The sequence below is a fragment of the Bubalus bubalis genome, chromosome X (assembly GCF_019923935.1).
Source record: "Bubalus bubalis isolate 160015118507 breed Murrah chromosome X, NDDB_SH_1, whole genome shotgun sequence".
Classification (NCBI taxonomy): domain Eukaryota; kingdom Metazoa; phylum Chordata; class Mammalia; order Artiodactyla; family Bovidae; genus Bubalus; species Bubalus bubalis.
Genome location: NC_059181.1, coordinates 51,041,634 through 51,068,848, shown reverse-complemented (window position 1 = coordinate 51,068,848; position 27,215 = coordinate 51,041,634). Strand labels below are relative to the sequence as shown.

At 37.9% G+C, this 27,215-nt stretch overlaps 1 protein-coding gene across 4 annotated transcripts in view; it reads right to left on the bottom strand.

The window, feature by feature from the left end:
• WNK3 (WNK lysine deficient protein kinase 3) overlaps nucleotides 1-27,215 on the bottom strand; it is a 177,668-nt gene that overhangs the window by 98,360 nt on the left and 52,093 nt on the right. For all 4 annotated transcript variants that reach the window (XM_044937226.1, XM_044937225.1, XM_044937227.1 and 1 more), the window contains exons 6-10: nucleotides 17,352-17,440; nucleotides 13,604-13,823; nucleotides 3,680-3,974; nucleotides 2,699-2,892; nucleotides 2,369-2,518 (exon numbers count right to left, since the gene is read on the bottom strand). In XM_044937226.1, coding sequence (XP_044793161.1) covers nucleotides 2,369-2,518; nucleotides 2,699-2,892; nucleotides 3,680-3,974; nucleotides 13,604-13,823; nucleotides 17,352-17,440 — 948 coding nt within the window. The remainder of the gene's footprint in view (nucleotides 1-2,368; nucleotides 2,519-2,698; nucleotides 2,893-3,679; nucleotides 3,975-13,603; nucleotides 13,824-17,351; nucleotides 17,441-27,215) is intronic.

Here is a 27,215-nt window from a genome sequence, read left to right as displayed (position 1 = left end):
TTTGCATTGATCACTGAGGAAGGCTTTCTTATCTCTCCTTGTTATTCTTTGGAACTCTGCATTCAAATGGGTATATATTTCCTCTTCTCCTTTGCTTTTGGCTTCCTTTCTTTTCACAGCTATTTGTAAGGCCTCCTCAGACAGCCATTTTGCTTTTTTGCATTTCTTTTTCTTGAGGATGTCTTGATTCCTATCTCCTGTACAATGTCACGAGCCTCCATCCATAGTTCATCATGCACTCTGTCTGTCAGATCTAGTCCCTTAAATCTGTTTCTCACTTCCACTGTATAGTCATAAGGGATTTGATGTAGGTCATACCTGAATGGTCTAGTAGTTTTCTCCACTTTCTTCAATTTCAGTCTGCATTTGGCAATAAGGAGTTCATGATCAGAACCACAGTCAAATCTAGAGTCTCTACCCCCAAATATAAATGATAATTTATTTCTAGCTGGAGATAGTAGATGGTTTTCACTGTCTTCTTTATAACTTTGTAGACTTTATTTTTGGAGAAGGCGATGGCACTTCACACCAGTACTCTTGCCTGGAAAATCCCATGGACAGAGGAGCCTGGTAGGGTACAGTCCATGGGGTCGCAGAGTCAGACACAACTGAGTGACTTCCCTTTCACTTTTTACTTTCATGCATTGGAGAAGGAAATGGCAACCCACTCCAATGTTCTTGCCTGGAGAATCCCAGGGATGGGGGAGCCTGGTGGGCTGCCGTCTATGGGGTCACAGAGTCGGACACGACTTAAATGACTTAGCCACACCAGCAGGTTTTATTTTAAATAGGTAAATAACATTTTCATAAATTTTTTTATCCTTTTTTTCAAAATACACAAACCTGTATATTTATGTGGTTGAACCTAAATTATTATTAATAATTTAAGCATCCATCCAACACACTTTGCATTACAGTCTTAAAAAGAGATAAATCCAACCACAACATGAACTCAAGAATGAACATATACCATATAAGCTACAAACACTAGCCACACACCATGCACTGTCAACTATACCACATTAAATACATCCCCTGCTGCTAAGTTGCTTCAGTCATGTTCAACTCTGTGCGACCCCATAGACAGAAGCCCACCAGGCTCCCCCGTCCCTGGGATTCTCCAGGCAAGAACACTGGAGTGGGTTGCCAAATATATCCCCAGCAGATTTTAAATGCATCTGGCATTTGTCAAGTATGTGTATGTTTTCCCCTACAAGATTGAGCTTCTTGAGGGCAAGGACCATATTTTATCTTGTTTTATACCCCCAGAGATGGCAGTTATTAAAAGTGTGCTGATGAACTTTGACTATATACTAATCTCTTAAAACCAACAGATGCACCAGCTGCTAACTAAATCATATACAAAGAATGCCTAGGAGCTCAGACCATCTCATTCCCAAAGAGAGAAGACACACATAGGGGATGGTGAAGTTGAGAAAAGAAAATGGGATGGCAAAGAAAAGCCCAACCATGTATCCAAAGTCTATAACCTAAGAAACCAGGATATAGTACTGATATACAAACACTCAGAAAGACTGTGTACTCGTTGTCAGAAATGAGTAATATTGACTTTGAGAGTCTAAATGAAAAAACATTTTCTTCTACAGAAATAAATGTTAACAAAACAAGTCAAGAATTTAGATCAAAGTGCTAAAAATTATAACAGTCTATGAGATACTATTTCTAATTAACTACAAAAGACATCCCTCCACATCCAAATCATGCTAAGAAGTCCAACACAAAAAACAAACCAAGAAAAAGGGATTAGAATCCTAAATAAATTTTTTATCCATATATGGAATTCTCAGTTTGTTTTCCAATTATATAAGTAGTGTCTCAAGATTCTAGTTACACAATATTAGGCACATCCTGAAGAAGAATGTCTTCAGTGGAGGAAAATACAAACAACTTTAAGCTTTCAGTGACTTTTATATAAACTAGGATGAATCTATGTAAGAGAGCCTTTGCCTGTCAGAAAAATCTGTGCTGTGCTTAGTTGCTCAGTAATGTCTGACTCTTGATGAACCCAAGGACTGTAGCCCACCAGGCTCCTCTGTCCATGAGGATTCCCCAGGCAAGAATATTGGAGTGGGTTGCCATGCTCTCCTCCAGGGGATCTTCCCAACCTAGGGATCAAACCCAGGTCTCCCATATTACAGGCAAATTCTTTACCATTTGAGCCACCAGAGAAGCCCAAGAATACTGGAGTGGGTAGCCTATCCCTTCTCCAGGAGATCTTTCTGACCCAGGAATCGAACTGGGGTCTCCTGCATTGCAGGTGGATTCTTTACCAGCTGAGCTACCAGGGAAGCCCTAGGCAGTGTTAAATATGTTTAACTGAATACAGAGCCTCTAAAATGTATCTTACCTTTATCTGTGAGGCCTTTGGGACAGTTAAAGGTGAAACCTGGGGTTGTGAGACAACTGGAGGTCCAAAGACGTGTACAGGCAAAATAGTGGACCGACCTTGAACCAAAGGCAAAATTTGGGGCTGAGTCAGCTTTGGCTGCTTCTGCAACTGTTAAATAAGAACAAAAAGATTAAAGATAAATTCTCCCATTTACAGTAAATATACTGATGATATATTTAAAAAAAAACCAATACAATATTGTAAAGTAATTAGCCTCAAAATTAAAATAAATAAATTTATATTAAATATATATATATATATATATATATAAAAAACAGTTCATCTCACCCCTGAAATCTCCTGGTAATGTCCCACTAGTTGCTGAGATGGATAAATTTTCTCCAAAATATTTATTTCAGTCTGCGGCATGTTAGAAACCATTTGAGAGCCCATCATCTGGTCTGAGGAGTAGGCTACACTGGGCTGATTTGAAGTATCTGAGTGTATAGCTGATCCTGCTCCTGCCTCAGACAAATTGTCACCTATGACAAAGAAAATAAGGTAGAAGAGAAAGACTCAAAACACAAGGTCCAGACGGCATAGGAAACGGTAAGCACTCTTTTTTTTCCTTTTTACTCTGACAACCTGAAACAACTTCAAATAAGATATGTACACTGCAGAATTAATCAAAAACCATCATGTAAACTTTCCATGCTGATATTATGGTATAACTAAAATTTTATTAGTAAAGCAAAACTACAAAGAATTACATAAAAGTTAACTCAATTTGCTGGCCATTTCATGCATATCCTAACTAATCTATGTGTGCCATTAGGATTTCAGTTAATATTCTCATTTTCATAGAACCTGGCCACAAATTAATGCTGCCTTGCCTTTATAGAACAATGGGTTATTACTATGAAAACACTCTGTCCTTCTAGAGAAGAGAGTGCATTACAGCCAGAAAAATTAGAGAAACTGTTAATTTTATACTTGAGTCTAAAATACAAAAGGTCTTAAAGTCCAGAAAATTTTCTCTTGAAAAATAAGTTATATCTTTAGATCCATATTACTAAAAGATTCATGTTAGACTCTTAAAAATGGTAAAAAGATTATAATCCTTATTCAACTAGTACCTTGGACAAGTCATTTAACAGAACAGTTTCTTAATTTTAAAGTAAGGAAACTAGCTGGCTTGTCTAGTTACAGATTTTGGAAAAGGATTAATGAAAGGATAGATAACAAAATGCTTTGAAACATACAAAAGTACTATTTAAAGATAATGGAATACAATTACATGTTTCCTTTTATACATTATAACTGTGTTACCTGTAACAGAGGAGCAATGATATTGTGGTTTTCTTTGTAGAAGCTGTTGTCGCACATGTTGATCAACTTCAGTTTCTTCACATTCTGCCCCAGTGTGCTGAAGAAGAGGAGGGGGCAAAGATGTATTTTGGGGCTGAGGGAGTATATTCCCTACAGATTTGCACTGGGAATCCCTGCGTTCTTCCAAACAGCCAGCTGGCTTCTTCTCCCTTGTCTTCTTTATCAGGGTCACTCGGTCTCTAATGGACTTAGCAACAGCTTTGGAATCACTTTCATGGAAGAATCCTGACTTGACCTACAAACAAAACATAATAAGCAAATAACATCTCTTTTTTCAATTAATTAATTTTTTATTGAAGGATAATTGCTTTACAGAATTTTGCTGTTTTCTGTCAAACCTCAACATGAATCAACCATCAGTTCAGTTCAATTCAGTTCAGTCGCTCAGTCGTGTCCGACTCTTTGCGACCCCATGAATCAAGGCACGCCAGGCCTCCCTGTCCATCACCAACTCCCGGAGTTCACTCAGACTCAGGTCCAGCGAGTCAGTGATGCCATCCAGCCATCTCATCCTCTGTCGTCCCCTTCTCCTCCTGCCCCCAATCCCTCCCAGCATCAGAGTCTTTTCCAATGAGTCAACTCTTCGCATGAGGTGGCCAAAGTACTGGAGTTTCAGCTTTAGCATCAGTCCTTCCAAAGAAATCCCACGGCCGACCTCCTTCAGAATGGACTGGTTGGATCTCCTTGCAGTCCAAGGGACTCTCAAGAGTCTTCTCCAATACCACAGTTCAAAAGCATCAATTCTTCAGTGCTCAGCCTTCTTCACAGTTCAACTTTCACATCCATACATGACCACAGGAAAAACCATAGCCTTGACTAGACATAGGTATACATATATCCCCTCTCTTTTGAACCTCCCTCCCATCTCCCTCCCCACCCCACCCCTCTAGGTAGGACACATAGCTCCTATTTGAGTTTCCTGAGCCATACAGCAAATTCCCGTTGGCTATCTATTTTACATATGGTAATGTAAGTTTCCATGTTGCTGTTTCCATACATCTCACCCTCTCCTCGCCTCTCCCCATGTCCATAAGTCTATTCTCTATGTCTGTTTCTCGACTGTTGCCCTGTAAATAAATTCTTCAGTACCATTTTTCTAGATTCTGTATATATGTGTTAGAATATGGTATTTATCTTTCTCTTTCTGACCCACTTCACTCTCTATAATAGGTTCTAGGTTCATCCACCTCATTAGAACTGACTCAAATGTGTTCTTTATTATGGCTGAGTAATATTCCATTGTGTATATATACCACAACTTCTTTATCCATTCATCTGTCAATGGACATCTAGGTTGCTTCCATGTTCTAGCTACTGTAAATAGTGCTGCAATGAACAATGGGATCTATGTCTCTCTTTTAATGTTGGTTTCCTCAGGGTATACGCCTAGGAGTGGGATTGCTGGGTCATATGCTGGTTTTATTCCTAGTTTTTAAAGGAATCTCCATACTGTCTTCCATAGTAGCTATATCAATTTACATTCCCACTAACAGTGTAAGAGTGTTCCCTTAACTCCACACCCTTTCCAGCATTTATTGTTTGTAGACTTTTTTTTTTTAATTTTATTTTATTTTTAAACTTTACATAACTGTATTAGTTTTGCCAAATATCAAAATGAATCTTTTTGACGAGGGTCATTCTGACCGGTGTGAGGTGATATCTCATTGTAGTTTTGATTTGCATTTCTCTAATAATGAGTGATGTCGAGCATCTTTTCATGTGTTTGTTAGCCATCTATAAGTCTTCTCTGGAAAAATGTCCGCTTAGGTCTTTTTTCCCACTTTTTGATTCAGTTCAGTTCAGTTACTCAATCGTGTCTGACTCTTTGCGACCCCATGAACCACAGCACGTCATGCCTCCCTGTTCATCACCAACTGCCAGAGTCCACCCAAACCCATGTCCACTAAGTCGGTGATGCCATCCAACCATCTCATCCTCTGTCATCCCCTTCTCCTCCTGCCCTCAATCTTTCCCAGCATCAGGGTCCTTTCACATGAGTCAGCTCTTTGCATCAGGTGGCCAAAGTACTGGAGTTTCAACTTTTTGATTGGGTTGTTTGTTTTTCTGGTATTGAGTTGTATGAGCTGCTTGTATATTTTGGAAATTAATCCTTTGTCAATTGCTTTATTTGCTATTATTTTCTCCCATTCTTAGGGTTGTCTCTTCACCTTGCTTATAGTTTCCTTTGCTGTGCAAAAGCTTTTAAGTTTAATCAGGTCCTACTGGTTTACTTTTGTTTTTACTTCCATTACTCTAGGAGGTAGGTCACAGAGGATCTTGCTTTGATTTATGTCATTGAGTCTTCTGCCTATGCTTTCCTGTAAGAGTTTTATAGTTTCTGGTCTTATATTTAGGTCTTTAGCCCACTTTGAATTTATCTTTGTGTATGGTGTTAGGAAGTGTTCTAATTACATTCTTTTACATGTAGCTGTCCAGTTTTCCCAGCACTATTTATTGAAGAGGCTGTCTTTGCCCCACTGTATATTCTTGCCTCCTCTGTCAAAAATAAGGTACCCACAGGTACATGGGTTTATTTCTGGGCTCTCTGTCTTGTTCCATTGGTCTATATTTCTGTTTTTGTGCCAGTACCATACTGTCTTGATGACTGTAGCTTTGTAGTATAAACTGAAGTCAGGAAGCTTGATTTCTCCAGCTCCATTCTTCTTTCTCAAGACTGCTTTGGCTATTCAGGGTCTTTTGTGTTTCCATATGAATTGTGAAGTTTTTTGTTCTAGTTCTGTGAAAAGTGCTGTTAGTAATTTGATAGGAATTGCACTGAATCTGTAGATTGTGTTTGGTAGTATAGTCATTTTCACAACATTGATTCTTCCTACCCAGGAACATGGAATATCTCTCCATCTATTTATGTCATCTTTGATTTCTTTCATTCAGTTCAGTTCAGTTCAGTTGCTTAGTCGTGTCTGACTCTTTGCGACCCCATGAATCAAGGCACGCCAGGCCTCCCTGTCCGTCACCATCTCCTGGAGTTCACTCGGACTCATGTCCATCGAGTCAGTGATGCCATCCAGCCATCTCATCCTCTGCCGTCCCCTTCTCCTCCTGCCCCCAATCCCTCCCAGCATCAGAGTCTTTTCCAATGAGTCAACTCTTCGCATGAGGTGGCCAAAGTACTGGAGTTTCAGCTTTAGCATCATTTCTTCCAAAGAAATCCCAGGACTGACCTCCTTCAGAATGGACTGGTTGGATCTCCTTGCAGTCCAAGGGACTCTCAAGAGTCTTCTCCAATACCACAGTTCAAAAGCATCAATTCTTTGGCGCTCAGCTTTCTTCACAGTCCAACTCTCACATCCATACATGACCACTGGAAAAAACCATAGCCTTGACTAGACGGACCTTTGTTGGCAAAGTAATGTCTCTGCTTTTCAATATGCTCTGTGTACAGTTCTTCTGTCTCCTTAGGTAAGTTTATTCCCAGATATTTAATTCTTTTTGTTGCAATGGTGAATGGGATTGATTTCTTAATTGATCTTTCTTATTTTTCATTGTTCAGTTCAGTGGCTCAGTTATGTCCTACTCTTTGCAACCCCATGAACTGCAGCACGCCAGGCCTCCCTGTCCATCACCAACTCCCGGAGTTCACTCAAACTCACGTCCATTGAGTCGGTGATGCCATCCAGCCATCTCATCCTCTGTCGTCCCCTTCTCCTCCTGCTCCCAATCCCTCCCAGCATCAGGGTCTTTTCCAATGAGTCAACTCTTTGCATGAGGTGGCCAAAGTATTGGAGTTTCAGCTTTAGCATCAGTCCTTCCAATGAACACCCAGGACTGATTTCCTGTAGGATGGACTGCTTGGACCTCCTTGCAGTCCAAGGGACTCTCAAGAGTCTTCTCCAACACCACAGTTCAAAAGCATCAATTCTTCGGCGCTCAGCTTTCTTCACAGTCCAACTCTCACATCCATACGTGACCACTGGAAAAACCATAGCCTTGACTAGACGGACCTTTGTTGGCAAAGTAATATCTCTGCTTTTTAATATGCTATCTAGGTTGGTCATAACTTTCCTTCCAAGGAGTAAGCATCTTTTAATTTCATGGCTGCAATCACCATCTGCAGTAATTTCGGAGCCCCCAAAAATAAAGTCTGACACTTTATTTTAATTGTTAGTATATAGAAATGCAAGTGATTTCTGTGTATTGACTTTGTATCCTGCAACTTTGCTAAATTCACTGATTAGCTCTAGTAATTTTCTGATACTATCTTTAGGGTTTTCTATGTACAATATCCTGTCATCTGCAAACAGTGAGAGCTTTACTTCTTTTCCAATCTGGAATCCTTTTCTTTTTCTTCTCTGATTGCTGAAGCTAGGACTTCCAGAACTATGTTGAATAATAGTGGAGAAAGTGGACACCCTTGTCTTGTTCCTGATCTTAGGGGGAATGCTTTGTTTTTCACCATTGAGAATAACATTTGCTCTAGGCTTATCATATATAGCCTTTACTATGTTGAAGTAGGTTCCTTCTATGCCCATTTGTTAAAGAGTTTTAATCATAAATGGGTGCTGAATTTTGCCAAAGGCTGTTTGGCAAAACTAATACAGTGTTTCAGGTTTAAAAATAAAATAAAATTAAAAAAAAAGGCTATTTCTACATCTATTGAGATGATCATATGGTTTTTATCTTTCAATCTGTTAATATGGTGTATCACATTGATTGATTTCCATATATTGAAGAATCCTTGCATTCCTGGAATAAACCCAACTTGATCATGGTGTATGAGGTTTTTGATGTGTTGCTGAATTCTGTTTGCTAAAATTCTGTTGAGGATTTTTGCATCTATGTTCATTAGTGATATTGGCCTGTAGTCTTCTTTTTTTTGTCTTGTCTTTGTGTGGTTTGGGTGTCAGGCTGATGGTGGCCTTGTAGAATGAATTTGGAAGTATTCATTCCTCAGCAATTTTTTGAAAGAGCTTTAGAAGAATAGGCATTAGCTCTTCTCTAAATGTTTGACAGAATTCTCCTGTGAAGCCATCTGGTACCAGGATTTTGTGTTTTGGGAGATTTTTGATCACAGCTTCAATTTCAGTGCATGTAATTGGGTTGTTCATCATTTCTATTTCTTCCTGGTTCAGTCTTGGAAGACTGACCTTTTCTAAGAATCTGTACATTCTTCCAGGTTATCTATTTTATTGCCATATAGTTGTTCATAATAGTGTCTTATAATCCTTTGTATTTCTGCATTGTCTATTATAACCTTTCCTTTTTCATTTCTAATTTTGTTGATTTGATTCTTCTTTTTTTCTTGATGAGTCTGGCTAAGGGTTTGTCGATTTTATCTTCTCAAAGAACCAGCTTTTAGTTTTATTAATCTTTACTATTGTTTTTTTCATTTCTTTTTCATTTACTTATACTCGGGAATTTAAGATTTCTTTCCTTCTACTAATTTTGGGGTTTTGTTCTTCTTTTTCCAGTTGTTTTAGGTGTAAAGTTACGTTGTCTATTTGATGTTTTTCTTGTTTCTTGAGGTAGCTATAAAATTCCCTCTTAGAACTGCTTTTGCTATATCCCACAGGTTTTGAGTTGTCATGTTTTCATTGTAATTTGTTTCTAGAAATTTTATAATTTCCCTATTGATTTCTTCAGTAACCTACTGGTAATTTAGAAACGTGTTGTTTAATCTCCATGTGTTTCTGTTTCTTACAGCTTTTTCCTTGCAATTGATATCTAGTCTTATAGCACTGTGGTCAGAGAAGATGCTTGATACAATTTCAATTTTCTTCAAAGTCACATCTTTAACATTTAAGATTTTTACTTTTATTTTTTACTAGCAGAGTTATTTTCCTACCCCAAATTCCAAATGCTATTAAAAATAGTTAATTTGTTTCTATGTTCTTTCTTTCTTTGGGATTGGAATGAAAACTGGCCTTTTCCAGTCCTGTGGCCACTGTTGAGTTTTCCAAATGTGCTGGCATATTGAGTGCAGCACTTTCACAGCATCATCTTTTAGGGTTTGAAATAACTCAACTGGAATTCCATCACCTCCACTAGCTTTGTTCGTAGTGATGCTTCCTAAGGCCCACCTGATTTCACATTCCAGGATGTCCAGCTCTAGGTGAGTGTGTGTGATCACACCTTTGCGATTATCTGGGTCATGAATATCTTTTTTGTACAGTTCTTCTGTGTATTCTTGCCACCTCTTCTTAAAATCTTCTGCTTCTGTTAGGTCTATACCATTTCTATCCTTTATCGAGCCCATCTTTGCATGAAATGTTCCCTTGGTATCTCTAATTTTCTTGAAGAGATCTCTAGTCTTTCCCATTCTATTGTTTTCCTCTATTTCTTTGCATTGATCACTGAGGAAGGCTTTCTTATCTCTCCTTGCTATTCTTTGGAACTCTGCATTCAAATGGGTATATCTTTCCTTTTCTCCTTTGCTTTTTGCTTCTCTTCTTTTCACAGCTATTTGTAAGGCCTCCTCAGACAGCCATTTTGCTTTTTTGCATTTCTTTTTCTTGGGGATGATCATGATTCCTGTCTCCTGTACAATGTCACAAGCCTCCGTCCATATTTCATCAGGCGCTCTATCAGATCTAGTCCCTTAAATCTATTTCTCACTTCCTCTGTATAGTCATAAGGGATTTGATTTAGGTTATATCTGAATGGAAAAAGTCAGTTTTCATTCCAATCCCAAGGAAAGGTAATGCCAAAGAATACTCAAACTACCGCACAATTGTACTCATCTCACACGCTAGTAAAGTAATGCTCAAAATTCTCCCAGCCAGGCTTCAGCAATACATGAACCATGAACTTCCAGATGTTCAAGCTGGTTTTAGAAAAGGCAGAGGAACCAGAGATCAAACTGCCAACATTTGCTGTATCATTGAAAAATCAAGAGAGTTCCAGAAAAACATCGATTTCTGCTTTATTGACTATGCCAAAGCCTTTGACTGTGTGGATCACAATACACTGTGGAAAATTCTGAAAGAGATAGCAACACCAAACCATTTGATCTGCCTCTAGAGAAACCTATACACAGGTCAGGAAGCAACAGTTAGAACTGGACATGGAACAACAGACTGGTTCCAAATAGGAAAAGGAGTACGTCAAGGCTGTATATTATCACCCTGCTTATTTAACTTATTTGCAGAGTACATCATGAGAAACACTGGGCTGGAGGAAGCACAAGCTGGAATCAAGATTTCCAGGAGAAATATCAATAACCTCAGATATGCAGATGATACCACCCTTATGACGGAAAGTGAAGAAGGACTAAAGAGCCTGTTGATGAAAGTGAAAGTGGAGAGTGAAAAAGTTGGCTTAAAGCTCAACATTCAGAAAACTAAGATCATGGCATCCGGTCCCATCACTTCATGGCAAATAGATGGGGAAACAGTGGAAACAGTGTCAGACTTTATTTTTCTGGGCTCCAAAATCACTGTGGATGGTGATTGCAGGCATGAAATTAAAAGACGCTTGCTCCTTGGAAGAAAAGTTATGACCAACCTAGATAGCATATTAAAAAGCAGAGATATTACTTTGCCAACAAAGGTCCATCTAGTCAAGGCTATGGTTTTTTCAGTAGTCGTGTATGGATATGAGAGTTGGACTATAAAGAAAGCTGAGTGCAGAAGAGTTGATCCTTTTGAACTGTGGTGTTGGAGAAGACTCTTGAGAGTCCCTTGGACTGCAAGGAGATCCAATCAGTCCATCCTAAAGATCAGTCCTGGGTGTTCACTGGAGGGACTGATGTTGAAGCTGAAACTCCAATACTTTGGCCACCTGATGCGAAGAGCTGACACATTTGAAAAGACCCTGGTGCTGGGAAAGATTGAGGGCCGGAGGAGAAGGGCACGACAGAGGATGAGATGGTTGGATGGCATCACCGACACAATGGACGTGGGTTTGGGTGGACTCCGGGAGTTAGTGATGGACAGGGAGGCCTGGCATGTTGTGGTTCATGGGGTCACAAAGAGTCGGACATGACTGAGTGACTGAACTGAACTGAATGTTCTTTCTTAATCAGACATGTACAAATGCCAGAGCCTAGAATAGGAAAAAAATTACTAGGCTCCAGAAACATAAGTGCCTAAGCTGGTCCTTTTTCCTATAAGCACACACAAGCTGGTGTTAAGAGATGTAAAAAACTTAATTTAAAATGAAATAAGAGGTAGAAATAAGCTGCTTCAAAATAAGCCCTAAAGGAGCAGAAGCCTTTCTAGTGGAAGTAGAGAAAGAATCACAGAAGAAGGGAAAGTCTGACCTGGATTAAATAAAACAAGGAACTTGAAGGCTACTGAGGGAGAGGTAGATGAAGTCCAGCAATCAGCACTCTAGGCAGTTGATGTATGCTCATAGCAAAGTGCTGTATCTTACTAGGTGTTAGTAGAGTTACATGAGAGACATTAAGGGCTTGTTGTCTAAAAGGAATAAGGCTGAGTAGCAGAGATAATGACCTGAAGAGATGTCAGGCATATCATTCTCAGTTCTACAGTCTGTATTTTAAAGTATGTCTCAAGGTTCTACAGATTTGGGGAAATTTCATCATAGTTGAAAAATGATTAAAATGTTAGATGGAGTCCATATATTTAATTTCACTCTTTCGCAAAGTTCAAAAAAAAAACCCAGAGTAAATGGATTTTTAAGTCATAAACTCACAAGGATAGACAGAATAAAGTCAACTGCAACAACAAACATTTTGGACATTTGGGGATGTCGAAAACAGATAATAACTGGTAAAGGTGAGTCAGGGAAAGCTGAGAATCATTCTCATTTATACTGAATAATACTCATAATACATAGGAACTAGCCATACCAGGTACTTACAGAAGTGGGTAAAGTCAAAAGAGATGACTAAAATAAGGAAGACTACTAAGTGAAAGGGTTTTCAGAAGTAGTTAGGTATTAGGTTCTGATCTCCCACCCTCCATTCCACATCTTTGGGTGATTGCTTCTCCCCTACTCAAAAAGTCTAAAATTTTGTTCTCTGGAAAGGGTAAAAGAGGATCTCTGGACTAGGGAACACCAGGCACAGTTGAAGGTATGGCTATTATGTGAAAAATAAGAAGATTATATGACCATATGCATGCTGAATACCATACACAGAAACTGCCAGCACTCTTCCCCACTTGGCTACCAAAATGCACCAATAACCACATCCTTATCCTCCAGGCAGGATACTGAAAGATAATTCTCTGGAGAATCTGGCCAATTCAAGAAGAAAGATGCACAAATATTTACATCAGAGGTTCCCTGATTATTGGCCCACCCAGATGCCTGAAAGTAGAGGTTAACAAGTCTGACCTTCCCAGACTCAGCTCTCATAAATTCATAGGGAAGTTTGAGCCAGACTATGACCAAGAGACTCTGTTAAGCTTACCTCTCCTGGGTATCTTCACCTAACAGTAACTTCAGTAACCAGCTAGGTGTGTGCTGGGCACTCTAGTTTTCAAAACAAAATAATATATATTATTTAGGTACACTATAATGAAAAGCAAAGGAAAGAGTAACACAAAAGTCAGGGTAGATCCATGGCTGATTCATGTCGATGTATGGCGAAAACCACCACAATACTGTAAAGTAATTAGCCTCCAATTAAAGTAAATTAATTAATTCTTTAAAAAGTCAGGGTAGATATTATCTATAGTGATGAGGGAGGGGAATGCAAGTAGGAGGGGCACACAGATAACTTCTAAGGTACCAGTAGTGTTCCATTTCTTAACAAAAGTAGAGTTTTACTATTCTTTATACTGTACATACAAATTTAATATACTCAGCTGCATATATATATTTCATAATAAAATTTCAATTTAAATAAAGAAAATGAGAGAAAAGAAAGCAATCAGAAAGAGAAAGGCTGCAACTCTGATACTATAACGGGAGGGGAGGCTGGGGATAGGATTCACTTACCATTTCATATGCTACTTCCTCAGGTGTATCTGTTTCTAAATTGAAACTGAATTCAATAGCTTCATTATCTTTATGTTTGCCTTTCAATTTTTTAGGGTCTTCAACCCAGAGTCTTAAAGCCAGGGATGAATTTGAGCAATCATCTTCCTCTGCCAACTCCACTCTTAGTCCAGTATCCTCCGCAAAAAATGCATGGTTTAGTAGGTCCCTTATAGACAACCTAATAAACAATATACAAACCTGTTATCAATTCTTCCAATCACAAACAAGACATAGAACACTTAATCAGTAAAAAATCTGTCAAAGCAACAAGTTTATTTAAAATTTTCTATTAACTAAACCATTAATTTGTCTTATTATAAAAACAAAATCTTATATCCACTTATTATTACCAAGGATGCAAACAAACCTCGATTAACATGCATTTGTAGTGATCTTAATTAAGGACCATTAACAGTAACATATCCAGATACTGAAGTTTAACATATCTAAATGTATGCCTAGAGATAATTTGAAAAGTGCTGCAGTATGTTAGATGGATTCAGTATCTTCCCTAAATCACTGGCTTAAGTCACTAAAACTCTAACAATGGATTGTCAGCAAGAAAACTAAAAACTCTTCCAGATATATAAACTCTAAAGTAAATTAGCAATTCAAACTTTTTTTAACAAAATTTATAAACAGAACTCATTAACTCAATTAACAGTAATCTAGTCAGTGTACTGCATTCACTCTTTAGAGAATGCCATGGGTGAAGCTAATTTAGTTCAGCAAAGTCATACAGTTTTCTTGAAGTATTTAAGGCCAGTGTCCTAGGCCAAAGAATACACATAATGGATATAACTCCAGCCTAATATTAGGGATTAATCTAATATTAGGTTAACATTAGGTTAAGAGAAGAAAAAAAAGACAGAGGTTCAAAATTTTTTTATATGCTGGGAAAGGTAATTTCCCTTTCTTTGACCAACTTCTAAAATAGAGAAATAATATCTATATTACAGGCCAGTGAGAGCTAAAACTGATATATTCCATAATGTCTATGTAGAAAGCCCCTCCTGTACTATTTAAAATAGAAGCTATGACAAACCTAGACAGCATATTAAAAAGTAGAGACATTACTTTGCTGACAAAGGTCCATCTAGTCAAAGCTATGGTTTTTCCAGTAGTCATGTATGGATGTGAGAGTTGGACCATAAAGAAAGCTGAGCACCAAAGAATTGATGCTTTTGAACTGTGGTGTTGGAGAAGACTCTTGAGAGTGCCTTGGACTGCAAGGAGATCAAACCAGTCAATCCTAAAGGAAATCAGTCCTGAATATTCATTGCAAGGACTGATGCTGAAGCTGAAGCTTCAGTACTTTGGCCACCTAACGTGAAGAACTGACTCACTAGAAAAGACCCAGATGCTGGGAAACATTGAAGGCAGGAGGAGAAGGGACGACAGAGGATGAGATGGTTGGAAGGCATCACTGACTTGATGGATATGAGTTTGAGCAAGCTCCAGGAGTTGGTGATGGACAGGGAAGCCTGGCATGCCGTAGTCCATGGGGTTGCAAAGAGTCAGACACAACTGAGTGACTGAACTGAGACTGAACTGAAAGCATGTTGACAGCACGGTACCCTGTAAGCTGAGGATTTTCAACCTTCTACACTTTAGTTATCAAGAGATAAACATTTAACTAAGACAGTTTTTATGAAAAGAATATGCTTGCTCAGACTAATTAGTCTTAAGGCCGTGAGATGTGTTTAAGAAGGTACAATTAAGTTAAGTATTCTGGTTCTCAATGAAAGTTTTGCCTAGATATTTTTACTATGGAATAATCACTGCAATAACAGCAGATAGTATCATTCATTAAATATTTATTATTCTGTTAGGTATTTTATACTCATTATCTTTTCAATCATCAAAATAATACCTATTTTGAGGAACACCTAAGTAACTTGCTCAAGATCACACTGGCTAAGTGTGACTCCAGATTTGAATCGTCTGCTGTGGAAGCCTAGGCTCTTTCCAAAACACTAATGTGCCATAAACCTTTTTTGAATATTCCAGTGTTCTTTGGTAATAGATCATTATTAAAATGCTGTATAAAAAACAAACAGAAACCAAACTAAAACAGCTACTTCAACAGTAGTTTTAGCATAGCTTTAAAAAAAAGCACGCCTAAACTCCTACAATTCAAAAACAACAATAAAACATCTCAATTTTTTTCTAAAGGAAAAGGACTTCAATAGATAATTCTCCAAAGAAAATATACAAATACTGATAAGCACATGAAAGGATACTCAACATTATTAGTCCTTAAGGAAATGGAAATCAAAACCAAAATGAGATAGCACTTTACACCCACTAAGATGGATATTACCAAAAAACAGTTGGTGTGGATGTTAAGAAACTGGAACCATCATATATTGCTGGAAGGAATGCAAAATGATGCAGCCACTGTGGAAAAAAATTTGGTGCTTCTTCAAAAAAATTAAACATATTATTACCATATGATTTAGTAATTCTACTCTTAGATATATACCAAAAAGAACTGAAAGCAGAGATTTAAGAAGATACTTGTTCACCAATGTTCATGCTGCATTATTCACAATAGCTAAAAGGTAGAAATAACCCAAGTATCTATCAACAGATGAATGGATAAACAAAATGGTGTGTGTATGAGAGCACAAAAAGACAAATATTATATTATATGACCCCAAAGGACAAATATTATGATTCCACTTATAGGAGGTACCTACAAAAGAGGTAGAGACAAAGTAGAATAGAGATTGGCAGGGGGTGAGGGGAAAGGGAATGGGGAGTTACTATTTAATGGGCACAGAGTTTCTGTTTGGGATAATGATAAAGTTCTGGAAATAGTGGTGATGATTGTACAACAATGTGAATGTGTATAATGCCACTGAATTGTACATTTAAGAATGATTAAAATGGTAAATCTTAGGTTATTTATATTTTACCATAATTAAAATATATAGATATAGCCTACTGGTACAAACACCAAGAATGTTGTATAATAAAGCTATAATTAAACAGACTTTATCTTAGTGGCTTTTTATATTTTCAGATATGCAACAGTAAGCTTAGATAACTAATAAAAATGGGAGAGAGTCAGTGAAATGCTGGTGGAAATAATTTCTATAAAAGATCTATTATCCAATTTAATCATAATCAACTGGAGATAAAACACTAACCTACCAATTTAAGTAAGCAACTGTCCAAAGCTCAAATTAAAGGGAAAAGCTAAAACTAAAATTGTGAGAAAAATATACATTGTGACACAAATAAATTTAGAATTATTATTTCTTGAAAAAAATAGCCCTGTCAGCTTTACCATTATCATGACACAAGAACACATGGACAAATTAAAAAAAAATAGCTAGTGAGTTGATGGTTAAATTTTTCTTAAACTACCATAAAAAACCATTTAAGTACTTATGTGAAGTTGACAATGCAGAAACTCTCCACTATCTATTAACTCTTAGAATAAAGTTTACCTGAGAGGGAACTGTTAAACTGATTGCTAAAAGTGATGAAACTTAATATCAGGTCAAGGAAAATTCAACACATAATATAAATTTAAAATGGCAACAAAATGCAATAATACACTTCACTATAAACAGTATGGTTTGGTTTCCACTCAAAAGTCATACCCAGCATGATTCAAAGGTCAGAAAAAGACCCAAAGCAAGATAAGAGAAAAATTCATGCATTAGTTATGTCTTTTCACTATATATGCACCCACCTTTCAGATTTGTTTTGACGAATACATCCTTCGATGATTTCTTTCACTTCAGGATCAGTGACTTTATCAAAACTGGCTGGTTTTATACCCTGGAAGAGGAAAAATGGTTTCTAGTCACAAATTAAGCAATTGAAACCCCAGACCAACATGACACTTAGTAAAATAATGATTTTTTTAAACACTAAACCACATTCAAACCTTAAATGAAATAAATATATATACACAATATAAGTTTAACAACTTCTTGACAAGGATTTTGTCACCATTCTACAAACAACAGTGAAAAACTGTAAACAATCTAAATCTTTAATAACAGAAGTAATAGTATATAAACTATGTGATATACATATAAATACAAATGCTAATAAACAGAAACTAAAAATATTCTCACAGTAATTAAAACAATGGAGAATTCTCATACTACAACATTAAGCAGAAAAAACACAGGATTTCAAAATGTACATACAGTATAACCCCAATTAGTAAAATATAATAAATATTTCTTGGAATCAGAAAAATCAATGTTATTAAAAAAAACACTTTCAGAAATTCTAAATAAGGAATTTTCTACTGCCAACATATCAAATCAGTATTTCAAAGTCTTCTAGAATGGCTAGACACAATCAATAAATATACATATAATATATATATATATATTTTGTTATATGCATAAACTTTTAAGAAATTTATATTTTTTTATCCTTAAACAATATCAAAATATTGAGAGAACCTTAAGCTAATTGTCATGTTCTAGGAATTCAATATCAAATCAATGAGGTCCATAGAATTCAAAACGTTTTTATAACTGTGCTTGCTGCCTAAACCTGCTTATTTTACATTCTATAACCCTTAATTTATGAGTTTTATATTTAAAAAATAATACAAGATTGCTGCCATCACTTAATAGAAAATTCCAAATTAAGCTACAAGCAGAAAGGTTTAATAGAATAATTATCACAGAATGAGGCAAAATAAGATTTCGTTCTGGGTCTGTCACACTACCTTACAGTATATAGAATCAGAAAGCCAAATATCATATTGTAGATAAATCTGGTGAGATTAGGAGTTAATTTGGGCCTCAAATTCAAGCAGCTTTAGTAGAGATGGAAATCTGAATTGTGATATTGCATTTTTGTGACTTTGATATAAAAGAATAAAGTTACCAATCAAAAAATGGAGTTTTTAATTCTTATAGAAAATACCCTCTTTGACCTTTGCACTGACCTCTTAACTACTCCCTAGGCCTAGATAATTATTGCTTTTCTCTGCTCCTGGGGGGAAATAACTGGGGAGCTGAAACTTACAAAATCAAGTATAGACTCTTCTATTTGTGGCCCAAATTAAAAGGGCATTCTAGCCACATTGGAGAAGGCAATGGCAACCCACTCCAGTACTCTTGCCTGGAAAATCCCATGCATGGAGGAGCCTGGTAGGCTGCAGTCCATGGGGTCGCTAGGAGTCGGACACGACTGAGCGACTTCACTTTCACTTTTAACTTTTATGCATTGGAGAAGGAAATGGCAACCCACTCCAGTGTTCTTGCCTGGAGAATCCCAGGGGACGGGGGAGCCTGGTGGGCTGCCGTCTCTGGGGTTGCACAGAGTTGGACATGACTGAAGCGACTTAGCAGCAGCAGCAGCAGCAGCCTCATTAGTTATCTGAAACACGTGAACAATCTCTTTTGCAGCCTACCTTGAGCCACCCAACTGAACATGAAAGAGATCTATTTTGAACAATCCTAACACTTTGCTTCTATCTCCCTTAAATTCCTTCTATACTCCAATCCTCTTATTTTTGTAGTCATTTGTGAGTTTATATCATTGCCCTGCTAAAAATGTAAACTCTTCGTAGGTGGCAAACACGTCTTACTCACATTCCTTGTAATTTCTAATGTAAAAAATTACTCATAGCAGTGACTATCACTTAATAATGAGGCTTTTAGAACTAGAAAAAGTCTTCAAAACATTTAGCCAATCTTATTATTTAGCTTTGGAAAACAACATCCACCTAAGAAATAAAAAGATCAGTTTTCATTCCAATCCCAAAGAAAGGCAATGCAAGAAGGTTCAAACTACCACACAATTGTACTCATCTCACATGCTACTAAAGAAATGCTCAAGATTCTCCAAGCCAGGCTTCAACAGTACGTGAACCATCAACTTCCATATGTTCAAGCTAGATTTAGAAAAGGCAGAGGAAACAGAGATCAAATTGCCAACATCAGCTGGATCACTGAAAAACAAAGAGAGTTCCACAAAAACATCTACTTCTGCTTTATTGACTATGCCAAAGCCTTTGACTGTGTAGACCACCACAAACTCTGGAAAATTCTTAAAGAGATGGGAATACCAGACCATCTGACCTGCCTCTTGAGAAATGTGTATGCAAGTCAAGAAGCAATAGTTAGAACTGGACATGGAACAACAGACTGGATCCAAATATGGAAAGGAGTACATCAAGGCTGTATATTATCACCCTGCTTATTTAACTTATATGCAGAGTACATCATGAGAAATGCTGGGCTGGATGAAGCACAAGCTGGAATCAAGGCTGCTGGGAGAAATATCAATAACCTCAGATACGCAGATGACACCACCCTTATGGCAGAAAGCGAAGAAGAACTAAAGAGCCTCTTGATGAAAGTGAAAGAGGAGAGTGAAAAAGTTGGCTTAAAACTCAACATTCAGAGACTGGACTCAGAAGAGAGCAGAGGAATAGGACAGGGAGACCACATTCTCCCCCATAAATTCATCAAAAGAACATCTGAATGCTGGGCAAATTCCACAGAACAACTTCTCAATGCTGGCAGAGGACATCAGGCACCCAGAAAGGCAGCCCATTGTCTTCAAAAGGAGGTAGGACAAAATATACAAGATAAAAGGAGAGGCAAAAGAGGAAGGGATGGAGACCCATCCCAGGAAGGGAGTCATAAAAGAGGAGAAGTTTCCAAACTGCCCCACCTGGGGAGAGTGCACTGGCCAAGCACCTGGTTGCCTGAGCTGCTCGGACCTGGGAAGGGCACAAAACGCAGGCCCAACTGAGTCTGTGTCTTTGTGGAGTACCGAAGAACCTGAACCTGAGCAGCTTAGACCTGGGAAGTGCACGCAACCCAGGGCGTGCCTCAGACAGTTCCCCGGCAGAGCAACCTAGAGCCTGAGAAGTTTAGACTGGGAAAGTGCACGCACCACGAGCAGGGGAAAACCCAGTGCAGCTGAGACACTGCAAGCACTCCCTTCACATACCAGTGATATTGTTTCCAGTGTTCCTCCCTTCCCACAGCACTACTGAACAAGTGAGCCTAAATAAGTGACCACCTTCGCCCCCTTGTGTCAGGTCGGAAATTAGAAACTGAAGAGACCAGCAAACAGAAGAAGCTAAAATAAACAGAGGGAACCGCTTTGGAAGTGACAGGGGCAACAGATTAAACCTGTAGTTAGCACTGACTACATTGGAAGGGGCATATAGATCTTGAGAAGTATAAGCCGGATCAAGGAATATCTGAAACTGAACTGACCCCACATTGCCCACAACAGCCCCAGAGAAATTCCTAGATATATTTTTACTATTATCATTTTTAAATTCTTTAAAAAGTTTTTTTTTAATTTTTAAGTCATTACTCCTTTAATTTTCATTTTTATAACCTACTATTACCTTGCAAAAAAAAGACCCTCCCTATTTATAAAGCAAACTTCATACATATATTTTATAATTTTTGTGACTTTTTTTTTAGTATTGTATTTTTGAGAGTCTAACTTCAACTCTAGATTTTTAATCTTTCCTTTTTTAATCTGTTATCAATTTTGTACCTTTAAGAACCCAATCTTCAGTACCCATTTTTACTTGGGAGTGCGATTACTGGCTTGATTGCTCTCTCCCCCTTTTCACTCTCCTTTTCCTCCACTAGGTCACCTCTATATCCTCCCTCCCCCTTCTCTTCTCTACCCTACTCTGTGAATCTCTTTGTGTTCCGGGCTGTGGAGAACACTTAGGGAACTGGTTACTGGCTGGATCTGTCTCGCTCCTTTTGATTCCCTCTTTTCTCCTCCTGGTCACCTCTGTCTCCTTCCTCCCTCTTCTCTTCTCTGTGTAAATCCATGAACCTCTCTGAGGGGTCCAGACTGTGGAGAGCACATAGGGAGTTTATTACTGTCTAGCTTGCTCTCTCCCCTTTTCATTCCCCCCTCTTCTCCTTGTGGTCACCTCTCCCTCCTCCCTCTTCTCTTCTCCATGTAACTCTGTGAACCTCTCCAGGTTTCCCTCACTGTGGAGAATCTTTTCATCATTAACCTAGATGTTTTATCATCAGTGCTGTATAGATGGAGAAGTCTTGAAGCTACTGTAAGAATCAGACTGAAAACCAGAGACAGGAGGCTTAAGTCCAAAACCTGAGAATACCAGAGAACTCCCGACTCCAGGGAACATTAATCGATAAGAGCTCATCAAAAGCCTCCATACCTACACTGAAACCAAGTACCACCCAAGAGCCAACAAGTTCCAGAGCAAGACGTACCACACAAATTCTCCCAGCAACACAGGAACATAGCCTTGAGCTGCAATATACAGGCTGCCCAAAGTCACACCAAACCCATAGACATCTCAAAACTCACTACCGGACACTTCATTGCACTCCAGAGAGAAGAAATCCAGATCCACCCACCAGAACACCGATGCAAGCTTCCCTAACCAGGAAACCTTGACAAGCCACCTGTCCTACCCCACCCACAGGGAGCAACCTCCACAATAAAGAGGAACCACAAACTGCCAGCATATAGAAAGGCCACCCCAAACATAGCAATCTAAACAAGATGAAAATGCAGAGAAATACTCAGCAAGTAGAGGAACATGATAAATGCCCACCAAACCAAACAGAAGAGGAAAAGATATGGAGTCTATCTTAAAAAGAATTCAGAATAATGATAGTAAAAGTGATCCAACATTTTGAAAACAAAATGGAGTTACATATAAATAGCCTGGAGACAAGGATTGAGAAGATGCAAGAAATGTTTAACAAGGACCTACAAGAAATAAAAGAGTCAATAAATAATGAACAATGCAATAAATGAGATCAAAAACACTCTGGAGGGAACCAACAGTAGAATAATGGAAGCAGAAGATAAGTGAGGTAGGAGATAGAATGGTGGAAATAAATGAAGCAGAGAGGAAAAATGAAAAAAAGAATTAAAAGAAATGAGGAAAGCTTCAGAGACCGCTAGGACAATGTTAAATGCCCCAACATGCGAATCATAGGAGTCCCAGAAGAAGAAGACAAAAAGAAAGGCCATGAGAAAATACTTTAGGACATAATAATTGAAAACTTCCCTAAAATGGGGAAGGAAATAGTCACCCAAGTCCAAGAAACCCAGAGAGTTCCAATATGATAAACCGAAGGCAAAACACCCCAAAACACATATTAATCAAATTAACAAGATCAAACACAAAGAACAAATACTAAAAGCAGCAAGGGAAAAACAACAAATCACACACAAGGGGAAACCGATTAGGATAACAGCTGATCTTTCAATAGAAACTCTTGAGGCCATAAGAGAATGGCAGGACATACTTAAGGTGATGAAAGAGAAAAACCTACACCCAGATTACTATACCCAGCAAGGATCTCATTCAAATATGAAGGAGAAATCAAAAGCTTTACAGACAAGCAAAAGCTGAGAGAATTCAACACCACCAAACCAGCTCTCCAATAAATGCTAAAGGATCTTCTCTAGACAGGAAACACAAAAAGGGTGTAAAAACTCGAACCCAAAACAACAAAGTAAATGGCAATGGGATCATACTTATGAATAATTACCTTAAATGTAAATGGGTTCAACGCCCCAACCAAAAGACAAAGACTAGCTGCTGCTGCTGCTAAGTTGCTTCAGTCGTGTCTGACTCTGTGCGACCCCATAGACGGCAGCCCACCAGGCTCCCCCGTCCCTGGGATTCTCCAGGCAAGAACACTGGAGTGGGTTGCCATTTCCTTCTCTAATGCATGAAAGTGAAAAGTGAAAGTGAAGTCGCTCAGTTGTGTCCGACTCTTAGCAACCCCTGGACTGCAGCCTACCAGGCTCCTCCGTCCATGGGATTTTCCAGGCAAGAGTACTGGAGTGGGTTTCCAGTGCCTTCTCCGAAAGACTGGCTGAATGGATACAAAAACAAGACCCCTATATATGCTGTCTACAAGAGACCCACCTCAAAACAAGGAACACATACAGACTGAAAGTGAAGGGTGGGAAAAAGATATTCCACACAAATGGAGACCAAAAGGAAGTAGGAGTAGCAATACTCATACCAGATAAAATAGACTTTAAACAAAGGCTGTAAAAAGAGACAAAGAGGAACACTACATAATGATCAAAGGATCAATCCAAGAAGAAGATATAACAATTATAAATATATATGCACCCAACATAGGAGCACCGTAATATGTAAGACAAATGCTAACAAGTATGAAAGGGAAAATTAACAATAACACAATAATAGTGGGAGAATTTAATACCACACACACATCTATGGATAGATCAACTAAACAGAAAATTAGCAAGGAAACACAAACTTTAAATGCTACAATAGACCAGTTAAACCTAATTCACATCTATAGGACATTTTACCCCCAAACAATGAACTTCACCTTTTTCTCAAGCACACACGGAACCTTCTCCAGGACAGATCACATCCTGGGCCATAAATCTAGCCTTGGTAAATTCAAAACAATTGAAAGCATTCCAAGCATCTTTTCTGACCACAATACAGTAAGATTAGATTGCAATTACAGGAGAAAAACTATTAAAAATTCCAACATATGGAGGCTGAACAACATGCTGCTGAATAACCAACAAATCACAGAAGAAATCAAAAAAGAAGTCAATATATACATATAAACAAATGAAAATGAAAACACAACCCAAAACCTGTGGGACACTGTAAAATCAGTGCTAAGGGGAAGGTTCATAGCACTACAGGCTTACCTCAAGAAACAAGAAAAAAGTCAACTAAATAACCTAACTCTACACCTAAAGCAACTAGAAAAGGAAGAAATGAAGAACCCCAGGGTTAATAGAAGGAAAGAAATCTTAAAAATTAGGGAAAAGAGACCATAGCAAAAGTCAACAAAGCAAAAAGCTGGTTCTTTGAGAAGATAAATAAAATTGACAAACCATTAGCCAGACTCATCAAGAAACAAAGGGAGAAAAATCAAATCAATAAAATAGGAAATGAAAATGGAGAGATCACAACAGACAACACAGAAATGCAAAAGATCATAAGAGACTACTATAAGCAACTATATGCCAATAAAATGGACAACTTGGAAGAAATAGACAAATTCTTAGAAAAGTACAACTTTCCAAAACTTAACCAGGAAGAAATAAAAAACCTTAAAAGACCCACCACAAGCACAGAAATCGAAACTGTAATCAAAAATCTTCCAGCAAACAAAAACCCAGGACCAGACAGCTTCACAGCTGAATTCTACCAAAAATTCAGAGAAGAGCTAACACCTATCCTACTCAAACTCTCCCAGAAAATTGCAGAGGAAGCCAAACTTTCAAACTCATTCTATGAGGCCACCATCACCCTAATACCAAAACATGACAAAGATGCCACGAAAAAAGAAAACTACAGGCCAATATCACTGGTGAACATAGATGCAAAAATCCTTAACAAAATTCTACCAAACAGAATCCAACAACATATTAAAAAGATCATACACCATGACCAAGTGGGCTTTATCCCAGGGATGCAAGGATTCTTCAATATCCGCAAATAAATCAATGTAATACACAACATTAACAAATTGAAAAATAAAACCATATGATTATCTCAATAGATGCAGAGAAAGCCTTTGACAAAATTCAACATCCATTTATGATAAAAACTCTCCAGAAAGCAGGAGTAGAAGGAACATACCTCAACATAATAAGAGCTATATATGACAAACCCACAACAAACATTATCCTCAATGGTGAAAAATTGAAAGCATTTCCTCTAAAGTCAGGAACAAGACAAGGGTGCCCACTTTCACCATTGCTATTCAACATAGTTTTGGAAGTTTTGGCCACAGCAATCAGAGCAGAAAAAGAAATAAAAGGAATCCAAATTGGAAAAGAAGAAGTAAAGCTCTCACTGTTTGCAGATGACATGATCCTCTACATAGAAAACCCTAAAGACTCCACCAGAAAATTACTGGAGCTAATCAATGACTATAGTAAAGTTGCAGGATATAAAATCAACACACAGAAATCCCTTGCATTCCTATACACTAATAATGAGAAAACAGAAAGAGAAATTAAGGAAACAATTCCATTCACCATTGCAACGGAAAGAATAAAATACTTAGGAATATATCTACTTAAAGAAACTAAAGACCTATATATAGAAAACTATAAAACACTGGTGAAAGAAATCAAAGAGGACACTAATAGATGGAGAAATATACCATGTTCATGGATTGGAAGAATCAATATAGTGAAAATGAGTATAATACCCAAAGCAATCTATAGATTCAATGCAATCCCTATCAAGCTACCAACAGTATTCTTCACAGAGCTAGAACAAATAATTTCACAATTTGTATGGAAATACAAAAAACCTCAAATAGCCAAAGCGATCTTGAGAAAGAAGAATGGAACTGGAGGAATCAACCTACCTGACTTCAGGCTCTACTACAAAGCCACAGTTATCAAGACAGTATGGTACTGGCACAAAGACAGAAATATAGATCAAGGGAACAAAATAGAAAGCCCAGAGATAAATCCACGCACATATGGACACCTTATCTTTGACAAAGGAGGCAAGAATATGCAATGGATTAAAGACAATCTCTTTAACAAGTGGTACTGGGAAATCTGGTCAAGCACTTGTAAAAGAATGAAACTAGAACACTTTCTAACACCATACACAAAAATAAACTCAAAATGGATTAAAGATCTAAACGTAAGACCAGAAACTATAAAACTCCTAGAGGAGAACATAGGCAAAACACTCTCTGACATACATCACAGCAGGATCCTCTATGACCCACCTCCCAGAATATTGGAAATAAAAGCAAAAATAAACAAATGGGACCTAATTAACCTTAAAAGCTTCTGCACATCAAAGGAAACTATTAGCAAGGTGAAAAGACAGCCTTCAGAATGGGAGAAGATAATAGCAAATGAAGCAACTGACAAACAACTAATCTCGAGAATATACAACCAACTCCTACAGCTCAACTCCAGAAAAATAAATGACCCAATCAAAAAATGGGCCAAAGAACTAAATAGACATTTCTCCAAAGAAGACATCCAGATGGCTAACAAACACATGAAAAGATGCTCAACATCACTCATTATCAGAGAAATGCAAATCAAAACCACTATGAGGTACCATTTCACACCAGTCAGAATGGCTGCGATCCAAAAGATCCAAAAGTCTACAAGTAATAAATGCTGGAGAGGGTGTGGAGAAAAGGGAACCCTCTTACACTGTTGGTGGGAATGCAAACTAGTACAGCCACTCTGGAGAACAGTGTGGAAATTCCTTAAAAAACTGGAAATAGAACTGCCTTATGATCCAGCAATCCCACTGCTGGGCATACACACTGAGGAAACCAGAAGGGAAAGAGACACGTGTACCCCAATGTTCATCGCAGCACTGTTTATAATAGCCAGGACATGGAAGCAACCTAGATGTCCATCAGCAGATGAATGGATAAGAAAGCTGTGGTACATATACACAATGGAGTATTACTCAGCCATTAAAAAGAATACATTTGAATCAGTTCTAATGAGGTGGATGAAACTGGAGCCTATTATACAGAGTGAAGTAAGCCAGAAAGAAAAACACCAATACAGTATACTAACGCATATATATGGAATTTAGAAAGAT